The 20,897-nt window shown below is 41.9% G+C and overlaps 1 protein-coding gene across 3 annotated transcripts in view; it reads left to right on the top strand.

Annotated features, from left to right (window-relative positions):
• The window catches only part of LOC139553605 (RAS guanyl-releasing protein 1-like), a 31,095-nt gene extending 12,703 nt beyond the window's left edge, over window positions 1-18,392 (top strand). For 2 of the 3 annotated variants that reach the window (XM_071366123.1, XM_071366121.1), the window contains exons 3-17: window positions 5,838-5,945; window positions 8,271-8,331; window positions 8,728-8,859; window positions 9,962-10,115; window positions 10,288-10,461; window positions 11,605-11,721; window positions 11,849-12,124; window positions 12,294-12,374; window positions 12,667-12,771; window positions 12,981-13,090; window positions 13,485-13,629; window positions 13,890-13,926; window positions 14,544-14,678; window positions 16,866-17,245; window positions 17,387-18,392. In XM_071366123.1, the coding sequence (XP_071222224.1) occupies window positions 5,838-5,945; window positions 8,271-8,331; window positions 8,728-8,859; window positions 9,962-10,115; window positions 10,288-10,461; window positions 11,605-11,721; window positions 11,849-12,124; window positions 12,294-12,374; window positions 12,667-12,771; window positions 12,981-13,090; window positions 13,485-13,629; window positions 13,890-13,926; window positions 14,544-14,678; window positions 16,866-17,245; window positions 17,387-17,527 (2,156 nt within the window). In that variant the 3' untranslated portion in view covers window positions 17,528-18,392. The remainder of the gene's footprint in view (window positions 1-5,837; window positions 5,946-8,270; window positions 8,332-8,727; window positions 8,860-9,961; window positions 10,116-10,287; window positions 10,462-11,604; window positions 11,722-11,848; window positions 12,125-12,293; window positions 12,375-12,666; window positions 12,772-12,980; window positions 13,091-13,484; window positions 13,630-13,889; window positions 13,927-14,543; window positions 14,679-16,865; window positions 17,246-17,386) is intronic. The other variant, XM_071366122.1, reaches the window with a different exon arrangement.
• The last annotated feature ends 2,505 nt before the right edge of the window (window positions 18,393-20,897 follow it).

Raw genomic sequence — 20,897 nt, 5'->3', positions numbered from 1 at the left:
AGGTTATTATAAGGGACAGAATGAAGGTACCTAGTACAGAGGGGTTTAAGAGGGCTGAATGTTCCCCAGCAGCTGCTGTCTCACATCAGAGGCTGACCCCCCCAGGTCCTGGGGCTCAGGCACCTTTTTCAAATGTGAGAGCATACGCAAGAGCTATTTGAAGGATTAGCTGGCGGCTGCTAGCCCAAAGGTCAGCTCCCCAAACGGCCCTCCTCAGATGCTGACCACTCTTTGAAATGCAGAGGACCAAGGGGTGTGGATCAATAATGTTTGACATCATCATTCACCCTCAAGTCCACGCTCCACAGTTCCACTCATCCACATTGCCCGAAGTCTCTACGCAATCATAATGTTAATGGACAGCAATAGGCAGTGTATATATTTGAATGCCTCAATCGTAGAAGACATTTTTAATTAAATGCATATTCCATGTAAATCATGTATGATGCAGGCACAGAACCTGTGAATGTCACAAAGAGATAAACCATGAGTCAGAGGATCCACTGCAGACTCGGATGTACTGTAGACACTAATGTGAAAAACCTTTATGTGCCTATGGCAATCAATATATGTACACTTACGGGGCATCATGGCTGTCTGGGGGTATTGAAGTAAGTTCCTGTACTGAGGAATGTATTGTTCGACATGTAAACCTACAGCATGCTGGTACATTCAGTAGAAAGAGAACTATCGAAAGTGTGCAACTAATAATGAAATTGAAATCTCTGGGGTCTCTTAGACCGTTCCTTACCGGTTCTTTCATGTGTACAGTAGAGATAAGCATAAGGCTGACGGAGGCAAAACAAAAGGATCATCCAGCCCAGTTACTGTACCTCTTTGTCAAAACAAGGAAAGACTCCTTACACCGGGGCTTTGCTGATGATGCCTATGATAATAAAAACACTCAAAGTAGGGCAACACTCCCAGCTCTTTGCTGTGTTTGTCATCACATCCCTCCTCCTATCCCAGTGCAGCCTGCTGCTGCTTTCCTAACTTTCCACAGTGAGTAAGACGAGGGGATTTCCTCAGCAATTAGCCAAGTCTGGGTTGGCAGGGAGGTGTTGTCAAATGATGAAGCAATTGTTTACCTGGTAGTGAATCAAAACCGCTTCTTTGTTATTTTAGGTCACGTGTCAAACTCCACCCTTGTACTTGATTGATGAATTAAGGTCACTAATGAATTAACTCCCCTCACCTGGTTGTCTAGGTCTTAATTGAAAGGGAGAAAATAAAAGACACTCTGCCCTCCTTGGAATGAGTTCGACACACCTGTTTTAGAGCATGACTTGCTTGTATGATTACAGCCATAAAAACAGCACTGTTCAGTTTATTATAGTAGACGAAGGATAGTTTGCTTGTTTTGCATCACAGTCCTTTTACATACTGTACAGTGACAGTATAAAGCTTCAAACCTATTGATCTTCTAGATGTTTCTTTTTACTCTTGCCAGTTTTTTTATTCAGTAACATTGTCTGTGTGTCATATTGTAGCTGGGAAGGTAACTTTTCATTGACCATTGGGGTGTTGTAGCCATTGTTTGAACGAGTAAACAGAACACTCCCGTACCAGCGGTGCAGGATATACGAGGACAGGATTAGCTGCCTGCTGAAGTGGCCCAGTGAGATAGATAACAAAGATTAGAAATGAACATGTTGCCATGGTGTCTGTGGTATTTCAAGGAGAAATGGGATAAGTGGGGACCCATGGAAACTGGAGTCCTTGTGTGGCATCAAGACAATGCCAGCTGTTTAGGTTAAAAGTTAAACACCATTTGAATGGTTTCGTCAAGGTGCTCTCTTAGCCACGATTCGATTTCCAGAAAGTCACTGGCAAATTGTTTAATACTACTTGGTATGGAAAAGATCGGAAGTCTACACTCTTAGAAAAAGGGTTCAAAAGAGATTCTTTGGCTGACCACATAGGATAACCCTTTTTGGTTCCGGGTAGAACCCTCTGTGGAAAGGGTTCTTCAAAGGGTTCTCCTATGGGGACAGCAGAAGAACACTTTTAGGTTCTAGATAGCACCTTTTTTTCCTAAGAGTGTAGCAAAGATGTTTCCCATTTCTATCCAATAGACAACCATGATAGTGAACCACCTACTTATAATCAAATCAAATGTTATTGGTTATATACACATGGTTAGCAGATGTTATTGCGAGTGTAGCGAAATGCTTGTGCTTCTAGTTCTGACAGTGCAGCAATATCTAACATGTAATCTAACAATTGCACAACAACTACCTAATACACACACATCTAAGTAAAGGAATGGAATAAGGATATATACAGTTGAAGTCGGAAGTTTACATACACCTTAGCCAAATACATTTAAACTCAGTTTTTCACAATTCCTGACATTTAATCCTAGTAAAAATGTCCCTGTCTTAGGTCAGTTAGGATCACCAATTTATTTTAAGAATGTGAAATGTCAGAATAATAGTAGAGAGAATTATTTATTTCAGTTTTTATTTCTTTCATCACATTCCCAGTGGGTCAGAAGTTTACATACACTCAATTAGTATTTGGTAGCATTGCCTTTAAATTGTTTAACTTGGGTCAAACGTTTCAGGTAGCCTTCCACAAGCTTCCAACAATAATTTGGGTGAATTTTGGCCCATTCCTCCTGACAGAGCTGGTGTAACTGAGTCAGGTTTGTAGGCCTCCTTGCTCGCACACATTGTTTCAGTTCTGCTCACAAATCTTCTATAGGACTGAGGTCAGGGCTTTGTGATGGCCACTCCAATACCTTGACTTTGTTGTCCTTAGGCCATTTTGCCACAACTTTGGAAGTAGGCTTGGGGTCATTGTCCATTTGGAAGACCCATTTGCGACCAAGCTTTAACTTCCTGACTGATGTCTTGAGATGTTGCTTCAATATATCCACATAATTTTCCTCCCTCATGATGCCATCTATTTTGTGAAGTGCACCAGTCCCTCCTGCAGCAAAGCACCCCCACAACATGATGTTGCCACCCCCGTGCTTCACGGTTGGGATGGTGTTCTTCGGCTTGCAAGCATCCCCCTTTTTCCCCCAAACATAACGATGGTCATTATGGCCAAACAGTTCTATTTTTGTTTCATCAGACCAGAGGACATTTCTCCAAAAAGTACGATCTTTGTCCCCATGTGCAGTTGCAAACCGTTGCTGAGCGGCCTTTCAGGCTATGTCGATATAGGACTCGTTTTACTGTGGATATAGATACTTTTGTACCTGTTTCCTCCAGCATCTTCACAAGGTCCTTTGCTGTTGTTCTGGGATTGATTTGCACTTTTTGCATCAAAGTACGTTCATCTCTAGGAGACAGAACGCGTCTCCTTCCTGAGCGGTATGACGGCTGCGTGGTACTATGGTGTTTATACTTGCGTACTATTGTTTGTACAGATGAACGTGGTACCTTCAGGCATTTGGAAACTGCTCCCAAGGATGAACCAGACTTGTGGAGCTCTACAATTTTTTTCTGAGGTCTTGGCTGATTTCTTTTGATTTTCCCATGATGTCAAGCAAAGAGGCACTGAGTTTGAAGGTAGGCCTTGAAATACATCCACAGGTACACCTCCAATTGACTCAAATTATGTCAATTAGCCTATCAGAAGCTTCTAAAGCCATGATATTATTTTGGGGAATTTTCCAAGCTGTTTAAAGGCACAGTCAACTTAGTGTTTGCAAACTTCTGACCCACTGGAATTGTGATACAGTGAATTATAAGTGAAATAATCTGTCTGTAAACAATTGTTGGAAAAATTACTTCTGTCATGCACAAAGTAGATGTCCTAAACGACTTGCCAAAACTAATTTGTGGAGTGGTTGAAAAACGAGTTTTAATGACTCCAACCTAATTGTATTTAAACTTCTGACTTCAACTGCACATGTAAATATATGGATGAGCATTGACAGAGCGGCATAGGCAAGATGCAATAGATAATATAAAATACAGTATATACATATGAGATGAGTAATGCAAGATATGTAAACATTATTAAAGTGACTAGTGATCCATTTATTAAAGTGGCCAATGATTTCAAGTCTGTATGTAGGCAGAAGCCTCTCTGTGTTAGTGATGGCTATTTAACAGTCTGATGGTCTTGAGATAGAAGCTGTTTTTCAGTCTCTCGGTCTCAACTTTGATGCACAACGTGTTACAGCGGATCAACAAAAGCTTTTCTCAAGTCAGATCATTTGTAAAAGAAAGGCTAATGTAGTTAGGAATGGAATCTGCAATTGTTACTTTGCAGTGGTGTAAAGTACTTAATTAAAAATACTTTAAAGTACTACTTCAGTAGTTTTTTGGGTATCTGTACTTTACTTTACTATTTATATTTTTGACTTATACTTTTACTTCACTACATTCCTAAAGAAAATAATGTACTTTTGACTCAATACATTTTCCCTGACAACCAAAAGTACTCATTACATTTTAATGCTTAGCAGGACAGAAAATTGTCCAATTCACGGACTTATCAAGAGAACATCCCTGGTCATCCCTACTGCCTATGATCCGGCAGACTCACTAAACACACATGCTTTGTTTGTAAATTATTTCTCGGTGTTGAAGTGTGCCCCTGGCTATCCGTAAATAAGTAAAAACAAGAAAGTTGTGCCGTCTGGTTTGCTTAATATAAAGAATTTGAAATTATTCATACTTTTACTTTTGATACTTAAGTATATTTTAGCAATTACATTTACTTTTGATACTTAAGTATATTTTAACAATTACGTTTACTTTTGATGTCCAAGTAGTATTTAACTGGGTGACTTTCACTTTTACTTGAGTCATTTTCTTTTAAGGTATCTTTACTTTTACTCAAGTAATGCAATTGTGTACTTTTTCCACCATTGCTACTTTGTGGATACAGGTAACAATGTATTCCTTGAGATCTTTCCCACTGTGCACAGACGTCATTTCAACGTCATCTAGTTTTGGTTGAGTTGTCTAACTAACTAGAATTCAACGTGAAATCAAATAAAAAATGTCATCATGTCATTTGATTTAGGTTAAACGTTGGGTGGGAAAAAAGATACAATTCCATTACGTTGATGATTTTTTCCCAAATCCAATCAGTTTTCTACGTTCATTTAACGTCATCAAATAGGTTTTTTGTTGTTAAAATGACGTGGAAACAACATTGATTCAATCAGTTTTTGCCCAGTGGGTTTCCACATTGTCATATCCTTTTTTATCTCCAGTGCCTCTAGGGACAAAGCTGTTAGAGTAGATGACAGTGATAGTGGCTGCAGGTCTCCGTGATGTCTGTAGCGTCAGCAGAGGTAGGGGAGGTGGTCACAAAGACAGGAAATAAGACACGAGAGAGAAAAGTAGACCACAGGAAAGTCACAACACCACCACAGGAAAGGCAGAGACGTCCAGAGATGGTGTACACCAGCATGTCAAGCATGTCCTCAGATAGTAGGGGAATTGGTAATGGTAGTTGTACTTAGATGACAATACTATCATACATGGCATTTATTTTTATACATGTCCGTTACCCAGTGACTAGATACACTTAGAGATTTGCATTTGACACATAACTGGTACATTATTGTGTTTATGGTTGATTTCTATCATTATTTTTCTGTTATTGCATGACTTTGCAGACTTGTGGCTGAAAGAATCGAGGTAGTTTTAATAGCTACATCCCCTTGTTTTGTTGACATTGATTCTTTGCATGACATGACTGCTTGATTTTTGTTATCCAAGAGCTACATTAGCATTGGACATTGATATTCAGAAATCATTTTCCTGTCCATATGAACTCTCAACCATCTGCAGTACAGTATTGGCATTGTGATGTGCAACAGAATGTCTGCTGACGTGCTCCATGTGTTGTGTGCTCTCTTTCAGACGTTGAGGGCTCTGTATGTGGGAGCAGCCACCTGATGAACATCACCCTGACCATGCACCGACTCCTCATGTCCTCCAGTGACCTCCTGGAGAAACTCACCTCCCTATATCCTTTACCAAACAGACCCAATGCTCTGCGGCTGCTCCACTACAGCCAGAACTATTATTGAGTTGGCACAAGGACCTGACCAATCTGTTGTGCCAAACATAACACAGGATCTTTACCGGCTGTGCAGCACTGCTTTGTGATTTGGTTGTCAGTAGCAACGGCCAATTAAGATCCAACTTGGCTGACAAGGTGCCATGTCATCGACGCCTCACTCCTCCAATCAATGTGACTATCAGTGCCAATATGTGTGTACCCCAATTTCCTATTACTGTACTGTAGATTCTTTAAATGTCTTTGCTAGCTCCAGTACACATCACCATGTTCTGTTTCAAATTCAGTGTCTTCCAGGTACCTTACATTTTTTTTCTATGACCATCTTAGCTACACAGGACCATTCAAAAAACATGATTCGTCCCTATTTAATTCCCCCACTTCAGGTCTGGTTTTAAAAGGTCACTCTAGAAGCCTATTTTCTGTTTAAAATGAGCGGTATACAACAAGAATGCCCACACACTGTTAAAGCTCCCAATTCACCGATGTATTGACAACGTTTCGATCCGAAACGGATCTTCATCAGGTCAAACACACTGAGTGTTCACATCCCAAAATATACACATTTCACCTCACATGACCATTGCGGACATGACTCATGGTGGGTGCAAAAAACATTTGTATATCTCCAATAATTAAAAAATAATGAGATGGGTGCATGTAATGGTTCCAGAACATAATATATATTTACAAAATGACCAAATGAGCGGTATGTAATCTAGGCCTCCATTCAACAAAGAGCAGCAGTACTGGCCCAGTGTGGAGGGCACTAAGGCTAGGGGCTTCAGGTATTAATGACCTCTTCCCAGACTGAAGTCCTCTTCAGATATAAGCACAGCCTCTCAGCTGCCCAAGGAGGCTTGCTCACCAAAACCTACGTCACACCTCAAGATGCACGATGCGTCCTGCCCTCTATTTTGAACCCCTGGGCTCATTCTGAGCCAAGGTCTCAGAAGCATGCATCAAATATTGTTAAGAGCGGGTTAGGAACAAGGGAAAGCACTGAAGCCATTAATGCCATTTATTGTAAACACAATCTGGCTTTGGGATGATGTGGGCGGCTCTCGAGCTCCCATGATGGAATTAGCCTTTTTATGTGCATCACTTCAAGCTGATTTCTGCCAATAGAGTGCTGTGGCGAGGCTTATAGTGCCCGGCTATTTTTAGCCCTGTTTTATATACTAAGAAGAATGGAAATGTTTTTTACTTTTGATTAATACAATCCCCCAGGGATTCTGGTCACTCTGTACCTAACGAGCATATGGCACAGCAGCTTAGGTAATAAACTGTTCTCACACTCAAAGCCATTGAGAGGTAAAAGTAACATTATGTAAGCTGTGCTTTTAGCTGGTTGAGAGAACATGTTTTTACTAACTAAAAGGATCCTCTGCCAGCAAATGTAATACACAGTCTGTTTTCGAAGGAATAGTGAATGTATTTTGGGCACGTTTAAGACACTTTTATCCAAGGCAACCAAGCAATCCAACCCATAGCACTGTAAAAACCATGTTTCAACCAACTGAGCTATCGGAACCACACACCACCAGAATGATTCACTTGCTGATGCTCCTAACCAGTTTTCCCATTTGTGATCGCCTCCTCCCAAAACACCAAATGTCACATCTGTTTCCTGCACTAAATATAATAAACACCAATTTGGAATTGTTTACTTAGATCAGGGGTGTCAGACTCATTCCATGGAGGGCTTAGTGTCTGCTGGTTTTTGGTTTATCCTTTCAATTAAGACCTAGACAACCAGGTGAGGTGAGTTCCTTACTAATCAGTGACCTTAATTCATTGATCAAGTACAACGGTGGAGCGAAAACCTGCAGACACTCGACCCTCCGTGGAATGAGTTTGACACGTGACTTAGATGAACAGAAATCAAATCAAATCAAATCAAGTTTATTTTATATAGCCCTTAGTACATCAGCTAATATCTCGAAGTGCTGTACAGAAACCCAGCCTAAAACCCCAAACAGCAAGCAATGCAGGTGTAGAAGCACGGTGGCTAGGAAAAACTCCCTAGAAAGGCCAAAACCTAGGAAGAAACCTAGAGAGGAACCAGGCTATGAGGGGTGGCCAGTCCTCTTCTGGCTGTGCCGGGTGGAGATTATAATGAATAGACACTTTGTCCTGCATAGTGATCCAGGTCGTTTATTCACTAATAAATCCCACATACAGTTCCTGGTCTCTTCCCTGACACTTAACAATGTGCACACATTTTACTATACCAGTGAATTATAATGTATCCTTAACTTGAGTTGTTACATTTAAAAGCGCCGTGGAGAATGAGCAGTCCACAGAATGTGAGAGGATCTGCTACTTCATCAGGTAACTGTGTGTTCCCCGTGCAGTGGTCTTGATCCTGTCACTACCACAAGGCCTGCTGGGGTCCACTAAGGCTTTCACACAATACCTCACTGTCCAATCATTCTTATGAGCTTATGAAATCCACTTGTCACCTAATAATACAATATTCTGTAATTAGGTTAATGGTTTAGGTCAGTGTTTCCCAACCCTGGTCCTCCAGTATCCCAACAGTACACATTTTTTATGTAACCCTGGACAAGTACACCTGATTCAACTTGTAATCTAATCATCAAGCCCTCAATGAGTTGAATGAGGTGTGTTTGTCCAGGGCTACAATGAAAATGTGTTCTGTTAGAGTTACTCGAGGACCAGGGTTGGGAAACACTCTATTTTCTATCTATTTTCTATCTATTTCAGGTATTGGATCCAGGAGTTCTGGACAATGTTCCGGTTGCACAGCAGCCTGTCTGACTCCATGGAACAGTTCCAGGATCTGATCAGAGATCAGGGCCAGGAGAGGCTGTGCCCTCTGTTGCAGACTCAATGGATGTAAGTATCCCCAGTATATTACTGAACAGAATTAATATCTCTCTGGCTTAACATTCATGCTGATGTAATGGTTTCAAATGATGCCTGTGTAGTACACTATATATACAAAAGTATGTGGATTCAAGTTAGTGGATTTGGCTATTTCAGCCAAACCCTTTGCTGACAGGGGTATAAAATCAAGCACACAGCTATGCAATCTCCATAGACAAACATTGGCAGTAGAATGGCCTTACTGAAGAGCTCAATGACTTTCAACATGGCACCGTCATAGGATTCCACCTTTCCGACAAGTCAGTTCATCAAATTTCTGCTAGGGGTGCCCCGATCAACTGTAAATGCTTTTATTCTGAAGTGGAAACGTCTAGAAGCAACAATGGCTCAGCCGCAAAGTGGTAGGCTCACAGAACGGGACCGTCGAGTGCTGAAGCGCATAGTACGTAAAAATCGCCTATTCTTGTTTGCAACACTCACTACCGAGTTCCAAACTGCCTCTGGAAGCAACGTCAGCACAATAACTGTTTGTCAGGAACTTAATGAAAGAAAGAATAATGGTCTGGGGCTGTTTTTCATGGTACGGGCTAGGCCCCTTATATCTAGTGAAGGGAAATCTTAAGGCTACATCATACAATGACATTCTAGACGATTCTGTGCTTCCAACTCTGTGGCAACAGTTTGGGGAAGGCCCTTTCCTGTTTCAGCATGACAATGTCCCTGTGCACAAAGCGTGGTTGATACAAAAATGGTTTGTCGAGATTGGTGTGGAAGAACTTGACAGGCCTGCACAGAGCCCTTACCTTAACCCGATCAAACACCATTTGGGTGAATTGGAACGCCAATTGCGAGTCAAGCCTAAACGGCCAACATCAGTGCCCAACCTCACTAATGCTTTTGTGGCTGAATGTAAGCAAGTCCCCGCAGCAATGTTCCGACATCTAGTGGAAAGCCTTCCCAGAAGAGTGGAGGCTGTTATAGCAGCAAAGGTGGGACCAACTACATATTAATGCCCATGATTTTGGAATGAGATGCTTGACGAGCATTACTTTTGGTAATGTAGTGTACTTGTATATTTCCTGTCTATGTTGTTCACCATGTTGTGTCACAGAAATGACAGGCACTGGTCTCAGAAGCCCAGTCAGAAAATCAAGGCTAACAGCAGTAAGAAGAGGAAAGTGTCTCTGCTGTTTGATCACCTGGAGCCCATCGAACTGGCTGAGCACCTCACCTACCTGGAGTTCAAGTCCTTCTGTAGAATATCAGTGAGTTGAGTCCCAATTCGCCTGAATGTGATCGCTATTAACACTATGACATTGGGAAGAATCTCATAGCACATGCACTCTACTTTAGGTATCGTAATGCATTCCAAATGTGTTCACCAACCTCTGTCCTTTTAGCAAAATGAGTCAGCATATGCTTTATTATTTCTGACAGTTTGCAGACTACCAGAACTACATCCGCAGTTGCAGCATGAAGGACAACCCCATGATGGAACGTTCCATTACGTTGTGTAATGGTATCTCACAGTGGGTGCAGCTCATGGTTCTGAGTCGGCCTACAGCTCAGCTGAGAGCAGAGGTTTTCACCAAGTTCATCCATGTGGCTCAGGTATAGCCCTAACTATTCCTGCTCCTCCAGATCTATCATAGACTAACACTCCCTCTACAGTGTATGTGTAAAAAATAACAAAATGTCCACATACAAGGTATTTAGGTTCCATGTTTTGTACCCTCTTAAAGAGTGTTTGTTCATAGTGTATATTCAGTGCCTTTTCCTCGGCTTAAGCGAATACATGTCTACCATCTCATACAGCACAGTGAGACCTACCTACTGCTGAGCTGCAGAAGCACCATCATTTGTAGTTACATAATGCATATTAAAAGAGGGCTGCTAATGACTCTCAAGAGTTCCATGATGGGCTTTTAGTGCGTCAAAGATGCTTGCTAACAGAGAATGTGTGCTCTGAATATTAACAAAGTACAGGCCATCCTCACGAATGGATTTATCAGGTGAAACACTGACACTCAAGTGCTAGGAAGTGTACCATGGAAAACATAACTAGTTGATGAAATCTGGTTTATTATGGCTCTTCACCACTTTATTCACATGCAAAGCTGTGTCCTGAAAAGTGATGACGAGCTGAGAGAGTTGGATGGAGAGGCCGAGTTGGATGGAGAATCTCTCTAGGTTACTTTAAAGGGATACTTCAGGATTTTGACAATGAGAGAGTCAGATGAACTCGTGGATATCAGTTTTAGATTTCTGTGTCCAGTATAAAGGAAGTTACAGGTAGTTTCGTAAGCCAATGCTACATAGCGTTAGCGCAATGATATGAAGTCTATGGTATCTGCTAGTATGCTAGAAGATACCATAGACTTCCAGTAGCATTTGTGCAAGGTAGCATTTGTGCTAGCGCTAGTTAGCAACTTCCTTCAAACTGCACGCAGAGACATACAAATGGTATCCACGAGTTCATCTGACTCTGGGGAAGTAGATAGAGGTCATCATTGCCAACATCCTGAAGTATCCCTTTAATGCACTAGTCAGATGCTGCTCCTCTACCTTCTCTTAATGTATTTCACATCAATGGGTTCCAGTGTCCCACAGCAGGGATATAGCATCAATTAGGAACTGAGAAAAGTGTGGCAGTATTATGAGTGCATTATGCAATCAATATTGGAGTGCTACTTGTGGGGTGTACTATTGGTTGACTCCGGGGTTCATTTAATTATTTGTGTATGTGTTAACCAGAGCCTCCATCTTATGCACAACTTCAACACACTAATGGCTGTGGTGGGGGGCCTGTGCCACAGCTCCATCTCCAGACTTAAAGAGACCAGTTCACATGTATCCCACGAGGTCACCAAGGTACATTATCTATAACATTATCATAACTTGATCTATTCATCAGTATGTTGACAAATGTCTCCAATATATACATACTGTACAAGGTGATCATCTACAATATCTTCTCTGCTGTCTCTTCTCTCCACAGGTGCTGAATGAGATGACAGACCTCCTGTCCTCCTGTAGGAACTATGACAACTACCGTCAGGCGTACAGCAGGTGTGCAGGCTTTAAGATCCCCATCCTGGGGGTCCATCTCAAGGACCTGATCTCAGTCAACGAGGCAATGTCAGACTATGTAGAGGACTACAAGGTGAATGTTCAGAAGCTCCAGGCTTTGTACAACCACATCAACGAGCTGATCCAGCTACAGCAGATCACCCCACAGCTCGATGCCAACAAAGACCTGGTCCACCTTCTCACGGTTAGTACACACTTAAAATGCCACTGACACGTTTATACCTACAATGCAAAAATGACACGAACATGGAATCGTAATATCAGTGCAAAAGATCATATTCATAGGCTAGTACACACTACTGTGTTCGTTGGAATATATCAGCTGTTTGACCCTGGTGCCCTCTATTGCTCAGCTGTCCCTGGACCTCTACTACACAGAGGATGAGATTTATGAGCTGTCTTACACCAGGGAGCCCAAGAACAGCAAAGCACCCGTGAGTAAAAAAGGGACATGAAAACTGAAAATACCCCTAGCCATATCAAGTTCACTGTGTTATGGCTACGGGTATTTTCAATTTCAAACATGTAATAATACTCATTAAGACCCAGTTAGCTTTACTGAATCATTTCTGAATGTCTGGAAATTGGATGTTGTATATCTCATGAACAAACCTATTGAAAGAGAATAAGCACTGAAACTTTTTTTTAATTGGCCCATTTAACATCAGTATGGTCTATTCTACATCTTCTGACAGTGTTCTGATCATCTGTTTTGTTTTACATCAGCCAGCCACCCCCTCTAGACCTCCAGTGGTTGTGAACTGGGCTTCAGGAGTGCCCCCAAAACCTGACCCAAAAACCATCAGCAAACATGTGCAACGAATGGTGGATGTGAGTTATCCATGACCTATCACACTGTATTCTCACACGCATTGTATTCTATTTCCTAAAAAAAGTAATTGTGTTATGATTATTGTTATGTCATGACTGTTATGTAATGACTATTATTGTTTACTATATTCATTATTTCTCAACTCTCCCAGTTGATCTATTGTGCTTCTTGTATCCCACTACAATTTCTTGTCTCTCGTCCTCAACAGTCCGTGTTTAAGAACTATGACCATGATGAGAATGGCTTCATCTCTCAAGGGGACTTTGAGAAAATTGCTGCTAGCTTTCCATTCTCCTTCTGTGTCATGGACAAAGAGAAGTAAGTGGAGTGTATGGCTCCTTTGTGGGTGAATGGGCTCTCCTTTGGCACAGTTGACAGTTCATTGTAACTGCATGGGTTCATTTGTGACTGCAGAGAAAGGAAACTAAAGTGGAATCTGTTAGCAGGGTCTGTAGCAGCAGGAAACAGAAATAACAACAGAACTATGAGCTAGCCATTCTCACTGTGGTCAACTGACAGGTGAAACCACAAAACTTTTTAACCAGTTAGCTACTGGAGTGAAACTGTTGAAGTAAAAAAAAAATGCTAGTTTTGGTTGCTCCTATTTCAATGAAGACATATGAAATGGTTCCCAATGCCTACACAGCACATTGCAAACATTTCTTATCAGACAGTTTGTACATGAGATATGCTTTTTGTTGTCCTGCTCCAGGGAAGGCCTCATCAGCAGAGAGGAGATCACAGCCTATTTCATGCGTGCTAGTGTCATCTGTTCCAAACTGGGCCTTGGCTTTGTCCACAACTTTCAGGAGACCACCTACATGAAGCCCACATTCTGTGACAACTGCTCCGGATTTGTAATTCACTACTCTATATTACAGCACTATGTCCTGGCCTGTCTTCAGCTAGACTGTAGTTCTCATTAATAGGGCCAGGAGGTTTTCCAGACCATGTAACCGGAACAGGAAAAACTCTGGGCCTTAGTTATAGACTACTCATCAACAATAGCAATGCAGTTACGACTATAAATGACAATATTTAAACATGCTCATTTTTAAATACGCATCACTTGTATTATCTATAAATAACCTTAGCAACTTCCTCTTCTCCATTACAGTTGTGGGGCGTCATAAAACAAGGCTACAGATGCAGAGGTGATTCTTTTTTTTTTTACTGTCACTGAGTTTAGACTGGAATATTCCATAGTGTTTTCATACATGTCATACTGTATGTAGCTTAGAGTTCAGTACGTTGTACTCAGTACTTTGTATTGTTGATAGAATACAATGTTAGCAGATGTTGTTCATAATGGGGAGGCCGATGTTGTTGATAATGGGGAGACTGTGAGGAGCAAGTGAAGTGTAGCTATCTTGAGAAGAAGCTGCGTTGTGTGGTTTCTGTCATGCAGACTGCTTGCTGAACCTTGCAACAGATAAAAGACTTGAGTCTGCAGTCGCAACCACAGCATTGGTTTTTACCCTCTTCCCCTTGAAACAGTCAGAAACACACTGTTTTCATGGCTACATGCACGTAAAGGTCTGAGAACTGTTCTGTTCCACAGGCTGAGCAGCAGCATTAGGCTACTGAGGGGGAATGGAAGTTACATTAGCTAGTAGGGTGCTGAAGTGTTCCGTTAGTAAATCACAACAAAACATAAACATGCATTCTCTGTGCAACCCAGCAAGACCATACAAGAATACATTTTTAACTACCTCCTTTCCACCTCTGCTTGCTCTAACACATTGTCTGCATTCTTTTGGCCTGGTCACAGACTGTGGTATGAACTGCCATAGGCTCTGTAAGGATCAGGTGGCGTTTGAGTGTAAGAAGAATGCCAAAGGCAGTAGCACCTCTGAAGGTCCGCTAACACCAGGCTCCACACCCGGCACTACAGGTGGGCCGGAAGGTGAGGAGGGACACACACACAAACACACATACAGTGCATTCGGAAAGTATTCAGACCCCTTGACCTTTTCCACATTTTGTTACGTTACAGCCTTATTCTAAAGTGGATTAAATAGTTTTTTCCCTCATCAATCTATGCACAACACCCCATAATGACAAAGCAAAAACATTTTTTTTGAAATTTACCAAATGTATTTTTTTTATATACAGAAATATCACATTTACATAAGTATTCAGACCGTTTACTCTGTACTTTGTTGAAGCACTTTTAGCAGCGATTACAGCCTCGAGTCTTCTTGGGTATGACGCTACAAGCTTGGCACACCTGTATTTGCGGAGTTTCTCCCATTCTTCTCTGCAGATCCTCTCAAGCTCTGTCAGGTTGGATGGGGAGCGTCGCTGCACAGCTATTTTCAGGTCTCTCTAGAGATGTTCGATCGGGTTCAAGTCCGGGCTCTGGCTGGGCCACTTAAGGACATTCCCAAAGCCACTCCTGTGTTGTCTTGGTTGTGTGCTTAGGGTCATTGTCCTGTTGGAAGGTGAACCTTCGCCCCAGTCTGAGGTCCTGACTGCTCTGGAGCAGGTTTTCATCAAGGATCTCTCTGTACTTTGCTCCGTTCATCTTTCCCTCGATCCTGACTAGTCTCTCAGTCCCTGCCGCTGAAAAATATCCCTACAGCATGATGCCGCCACCACCAACCTTCACCCGTAGGGATAGTGCCAGGTTTCTTCCAGACATGATGCTTGCTATTCAGACCAAAGAGTTCAATCTTGGTTTCATCAGACCAGAGAATCTTGAAGAGTCTTGGTGGTTCCAAACTTCTTCCATTTTAGAATGATAGAGGCCGCTGTGTTGTTAGGGACCTTCAATTGGGTGGCAGGTAGCCTAGTGGTTAGAGCATTGGACTAGTAACCGAAAGGTTGCATGATTGAATCCCGAGCTAACAAGGTAAAAATCTGTCATTCTGCCCCTGAAGAAGGCAGTTAACACACTCTTCCTAGGCCGTCATTGAAAATAAGAATTAGGCCGTCATTGAAAATAAGAATTTGTTCTTAACTGACTTGCCTAGTTAAATAAAGGTAAAATAAAAAATAAAAAATGCTGCAGACATTTTTTGGTACCCTTCCCCAGAACTGACACAATCCTGTCTCGAAGCTCTATGGACAATTCCTTTGACCTCATGGTTTGGTTTTTGCTCTGACATTCGCTGTCAACTGTGAGACCTTATATAGTCAAGTGTGTGCCTTTCCAAATTTACCACAAGTGGACTCCAATCAAGTTGTTGAAACATCTCAAGGTCGATCAATGGAAACAGGATGCACCTGAGCTCAATTTTGAGTCTCATAGCAAACGGTCTGAATATTTATGTAAATGTGATATATATCATTATTTTTTTTTTATACATTTGCAAAAAGTTCTAAAAACCTGTTTTCGCTTTGTCATTATAGGGTATTGTGTGTAGATTGATGACGATTTTTATTTATTTATTCCGTTTTAGAATAAGGCTGTAACGTAACTAAATGTGGAAAAGTGAAGGGGTCTGAATACTTTATGACTGCACTGTACACGCATACTAAATAGGTTCTTTGTCTAAAATAGTGATAACCACATGTAGTGTAGTAACCAGCCAGTGCAGCTTTGTGTTAGAAATCTAAGGCCATAGAAGGTCGCCATCTGTTGGCCTATAAGTAATATATCATCCTCATTGTGCTTACTACTGTTATATAAACTAAAACCTATTTTGTCTCAGGTAGGCCTAAACTGTACCATTCAATGTTGCAACCATTGTTGACACTGGTCATATAGAGTGCAAATACACAGGAACTTTAAAATGCCAAATCATTACTTGAAAGATACAGTTTGTTTTTGCAGATGATAGTGCAGGTTTAAGCTACTTTATGGAAAAGTAGCACAGCATCCTGGGTAGTTTCCCTGTGTAGGTGGATTCAAACTGTCATACTGCTCGCTAAAGTCAAGGACCTGCCTCACTTACCGTAACACTGGATGTGCTTTCAGGAACTACTAAAAATAACATTCTGTGGTCAGACAGTCACTCAGTTGACTTTTTCTTAACCTTATGGGATGCAGACTGTATGTAAACACATCACTTCAAAACCCCAAAACTGATTGAAATGGGCTGAACAGATCAGATTTGACTAACTATCTTCATGATGTTGTTTGTGTTAGGCTCAGAAGAGGGGCCTTTCCCGTACCCCTCAGAGGAATGTAGGGACTGGAGCCTTGACTCACCGACCCCCTCCCATCTGAGGCTCCCCCCTGAGCTGGCCATTCCTGTGGGGGTCCACCGCAGCACCCAGACAGAGGGCCCCCACGCCCCTGCCCCCCCTCCAGAGCCTAGTCGGCTGCAGCCAGTACAGTCCTCTCTCCTGGCCCCTGTACCCTCCTCTCTCTTGGCCCCCGTACCCCCCTCCCTCACCCCATGCCCCAGCCCGGTGCCCCAACGCAAACAACGGGCCTACGCCAAGTGGGAGAACAGAGCTTCTACAGTGCTACAGCCCAGGGAGCCGGACGAAGACAACAAACCCACCTATGATACTCTGGAAACGGTGAGATTCAGACACCACTGGGTTACTGATACGTGTTCAATTGTGTACATTGAATGTTCTACATTCTCATTTCTAGAGTTTTGAACGTAAGGTTGACCATTCAAACAAACAAACAATGATAGTGAATGATGTTGTTCTCAGGAGAACCAGAAGCTTCAGAAGAACAACGAGACGCTGCGTAAGAAGCTGAGGGAGACGCAGCGCGAGGTAGAGATCCTGCAGACACTCCTAAAGAGGCACGCCCTTCACTCCGTGGTGGAGGACTCCTCCTCCTCCTCCTAGCCAGGAACGCCCCTCAGCCAGTCAGACACACCCACTCTATGACATCACAGGTGATGCTCAGCCATCTGTCTCCAGAGCCATTGACAGTACTGTATGTCTTGGAGGACCCTAGTGCCACACAGTCGAGAAGATACACAGAGGGACCTAAACTTCCCTGTGAGGAGACGCTGTTACTCACAGTATGGTACATACAGCCAGACTTAGTTGCAGCCAATCACAGCCAAAACGGGGTTATGAGGCAAAACCAATGAAAGTACCGTCCTGGATAGGACACAGACAATCAAAGTACAGTACCAGCCATCATGGAACATAGCCAAAACATATCCAATCAGTGTGCCATCGGCTTTGGGACTCTGACAATCAGAAAACCACACAGTATGGCAGAAAGGCCAGGAAACTGGAGAAGTTAATTCTGGTGTACTGTGTAGTTATTGTTCTGCCTTAGGTAATAACAAGGTTGCATATTGCATACAACATGTAAACCACGTGATTTCAATGTTACTGTCCATATTTATTGTTAAAACACTACAAACTCAGAGTTAATGTCAATCATTGAGGAAAAGATAAGCAGAGTTCCATTTTTGTTATACAGGTAGATATAGACAAATAGTTGTTTTTATGTATGTGTAAGACATTTTATCGAAAGAATACATTCAACCACAGTTTTATCATGTATATTTCATCAGCTCAGTGTTGTCCATAGTATCAATTAACATAATATTAGATGTTTCACCAATGACATACCATGTAAATACCCTAAGCGCATGATATATTGTGGTGCCAACGTACCAGTATTTCTCTCAAGATGTCCTCTCTCAGTATTGCTGTCATAATGAATGTTATAATAAATACATATTCTCTATTAGTCATGTTGGGTGAGTTTTCTAATTCAATGGGTTCTAATTTGTCTTTGTTTCTATGGAAGTGACAGTAGCTGTGAGATAAGTTCCACTAGGGGTCACTGAATCCCTCTAGAATGTTGGCATAGCCAACCACCGATACATAACTGTTTTATATCTATGCCTACCACTCTGCCTGCTTTCATAATGGCTTGACTGTTTTCATTTTGTTTTGTCCAACTTTGCTAAAATAATTGAAAATACAGCTCACAGTGACTACTATTTGCTGGATAAATGTATTCCACTTTCTCTATTCAACCTCATCACAATAGCTGTGAACTAGTGGAAACAGTGCCATTACCTCTCAGTTGGAGATGAATGGGAAGTCTAATAGGAAAATAAGAAAATCCTTCCATAATGTCAGGGACCGTGAGCAGGGTAGTTGATTGTAGCAATCAGTTTGGACCGGTTGCTTCTGCTCTTAAAGGGATAGACACCCTCGCCATCAGAGGTTAAGAACAATAAGGCTCAGCCTCCACAGTAAACAGGTGAGGTTGTGACTACCTATATGGCATGAATCTCTTATTTTAACCAGACTTAACAGACTGAAAAGCCAGTTAGAAACAAGGTATTGATGGAAATTGATATTCTGTTTAGAGCTATTGTCAATCTCTAGCTATGTAGCTTTTCTAAAACCTCCAACATCAAGCTTAAACAGGAAACACTGTCACGCCCTGACTTTAGTTATATTTGTTTTCTTTATTTTTTGGTTAGGTCAGGGTGTGACAAGGGTGGTTTGTTTAGTTTTTGTATTTGTCTAGGGGTTTTTGTCTTGTCTAGGGGTTTTTGTCTTCTATGGGGATTTGGTATGGTCTAGGGGATTGTAGGTTTATGGTGGCCTAAATTGGTTCCCAATCAGAGACAGCTGTTTCTCGTTGTCTCTGATTGGGGAGCCTATTTAGGTTGCCATTTTCCATGTTGGATTTGTGGGTAGTTGTTTGCTGTTTTGTGTGAGTACCTGACAGAACTGTTGTGTTTTGTTCCACTTTTGTTTTTTGTTTCAGTGTTCAGGTTATAATAAACATCATGAACACGTGCTGCGCTTTGGTGTACTCCTTCTTCCTCAGACGAACATCGTTACAAACACACCACAAAACAAACACTGATGGTGGTGGCTCAATCAGTGAAAGAAATTGCATTTGCAAGAGAACAATAGAGCAGTGTAAATGTGGTTCCTATCGTTTGTGTCCCTTGTAGGTCAATAGGCTGCTTATCATAATACGTGCTGTATTCCCATTCATATTGACCTGAGATCTCTGTGGGTAATTAGAGGTGCAGCCTTCTGTGATGACGAGCAGAGACACATACAGTTGAAGTCGAAGTTTACATACACCTTAGCCAAATACATTTAAACTCAGTTTTTCACAATTCCTGACATTTAATCGTAGTAAAAATGCCGTTTTAGGTCAGTTAGGATCACCACTTTATTTTAAGAATGTGAAATGTCAGAATAATTCTAGAGAGAATGATTCATTTCAGATTTTGTTTCTTTCATCACACTCCCAGTGGGTCAGAAGTTTACATACACTCAATTAGTATTTGGCAGCATTGCCTTTAAATTGTTTAACTTGGGTCAAACATTTTGGGTAGCCTTCCACAAGCTTCCCACAATAAGTTGTGTGAATTTTGGCCCATTCCTCCTGACAGAGCTGGTGTAACTTAATCAGTTTTTCTAGGCCTCCTTGCTCGCACACTCTTTTTCAGTCCTGCCCATTTTCTATGGGATTGAGGTCAGGGCTTTGTGATGACCACTCCAATACCTTGACTTTGTTGTCCTTAAGCCATTTTGCCACAACTTTGGAAGTATGCTTGGAGTTATTGTCCATTTGGAAGACCCATTTGCGACCAAGCTTTAACTTCCTGACTGATGTCTTGAGATGTTGCTTCAATATATCTACATCATTTTCCTTTCTCATGATGCATCTATTTTGTGAAGTGCACCAGTCCCTCCTGCAGCAAATCACCCCCACAACATTATGCTGCCACCCCCGTGCTTCACGGTTGGGATGGTGTTCTTCGGCTTGCAAGCCTCCCCTTTTTCCTCCAAACATAACGATGGTCATTATGGCCAAACAGTTCTGTTTTTGTTTCATCAGACCAGAGGACATTTCTCCAAAAAGTACAATCTTTGTCTCCATGTGCAGTTGCAAACCGTAGTCTGACTTTTTTATGGCGGTTTTGGAGCAGTGGCTTCTTCCTTGCTGAGCGACCTTTCAGGTTATGTCGATATAGGACTCGTTTTACTGTGGATATAGATACTTTTGCACCTGTTTCCTCCAGCATCATCCCAGGGTCCTTTGCTGTTGTTCTGGGATTGATTTGCACTTTTCGCACCAAAGTACGTTCATCTCTAGGAGACGGAACGCGTCTTCTTCCTGAGCGGTATGACGGCTGCGTGGTCCCATGGTGTTTATACTTGCATACTATTGTTTGTACAGATGAACGTGGTACCTTCAGGCGTTTGGAAATTG

Source organism: Salvelinus alpinus, chromosome 25 (assembly GCF_045679555.1).
Source record: "Salvelinus alpinus chromosome 25, SLU_Salpinus.1, whole genome shotgun sequence".
Taxonomy (NCBI): Eukaryota; Metazoa; Chordata; class Actinopteri; order Salmoniformes; family Salmonidae; genus Salvelinus; species Salvelinus alpinus.
This window is presented reverse-complemented; position numbering and strand designations above follow the sequence as displayed.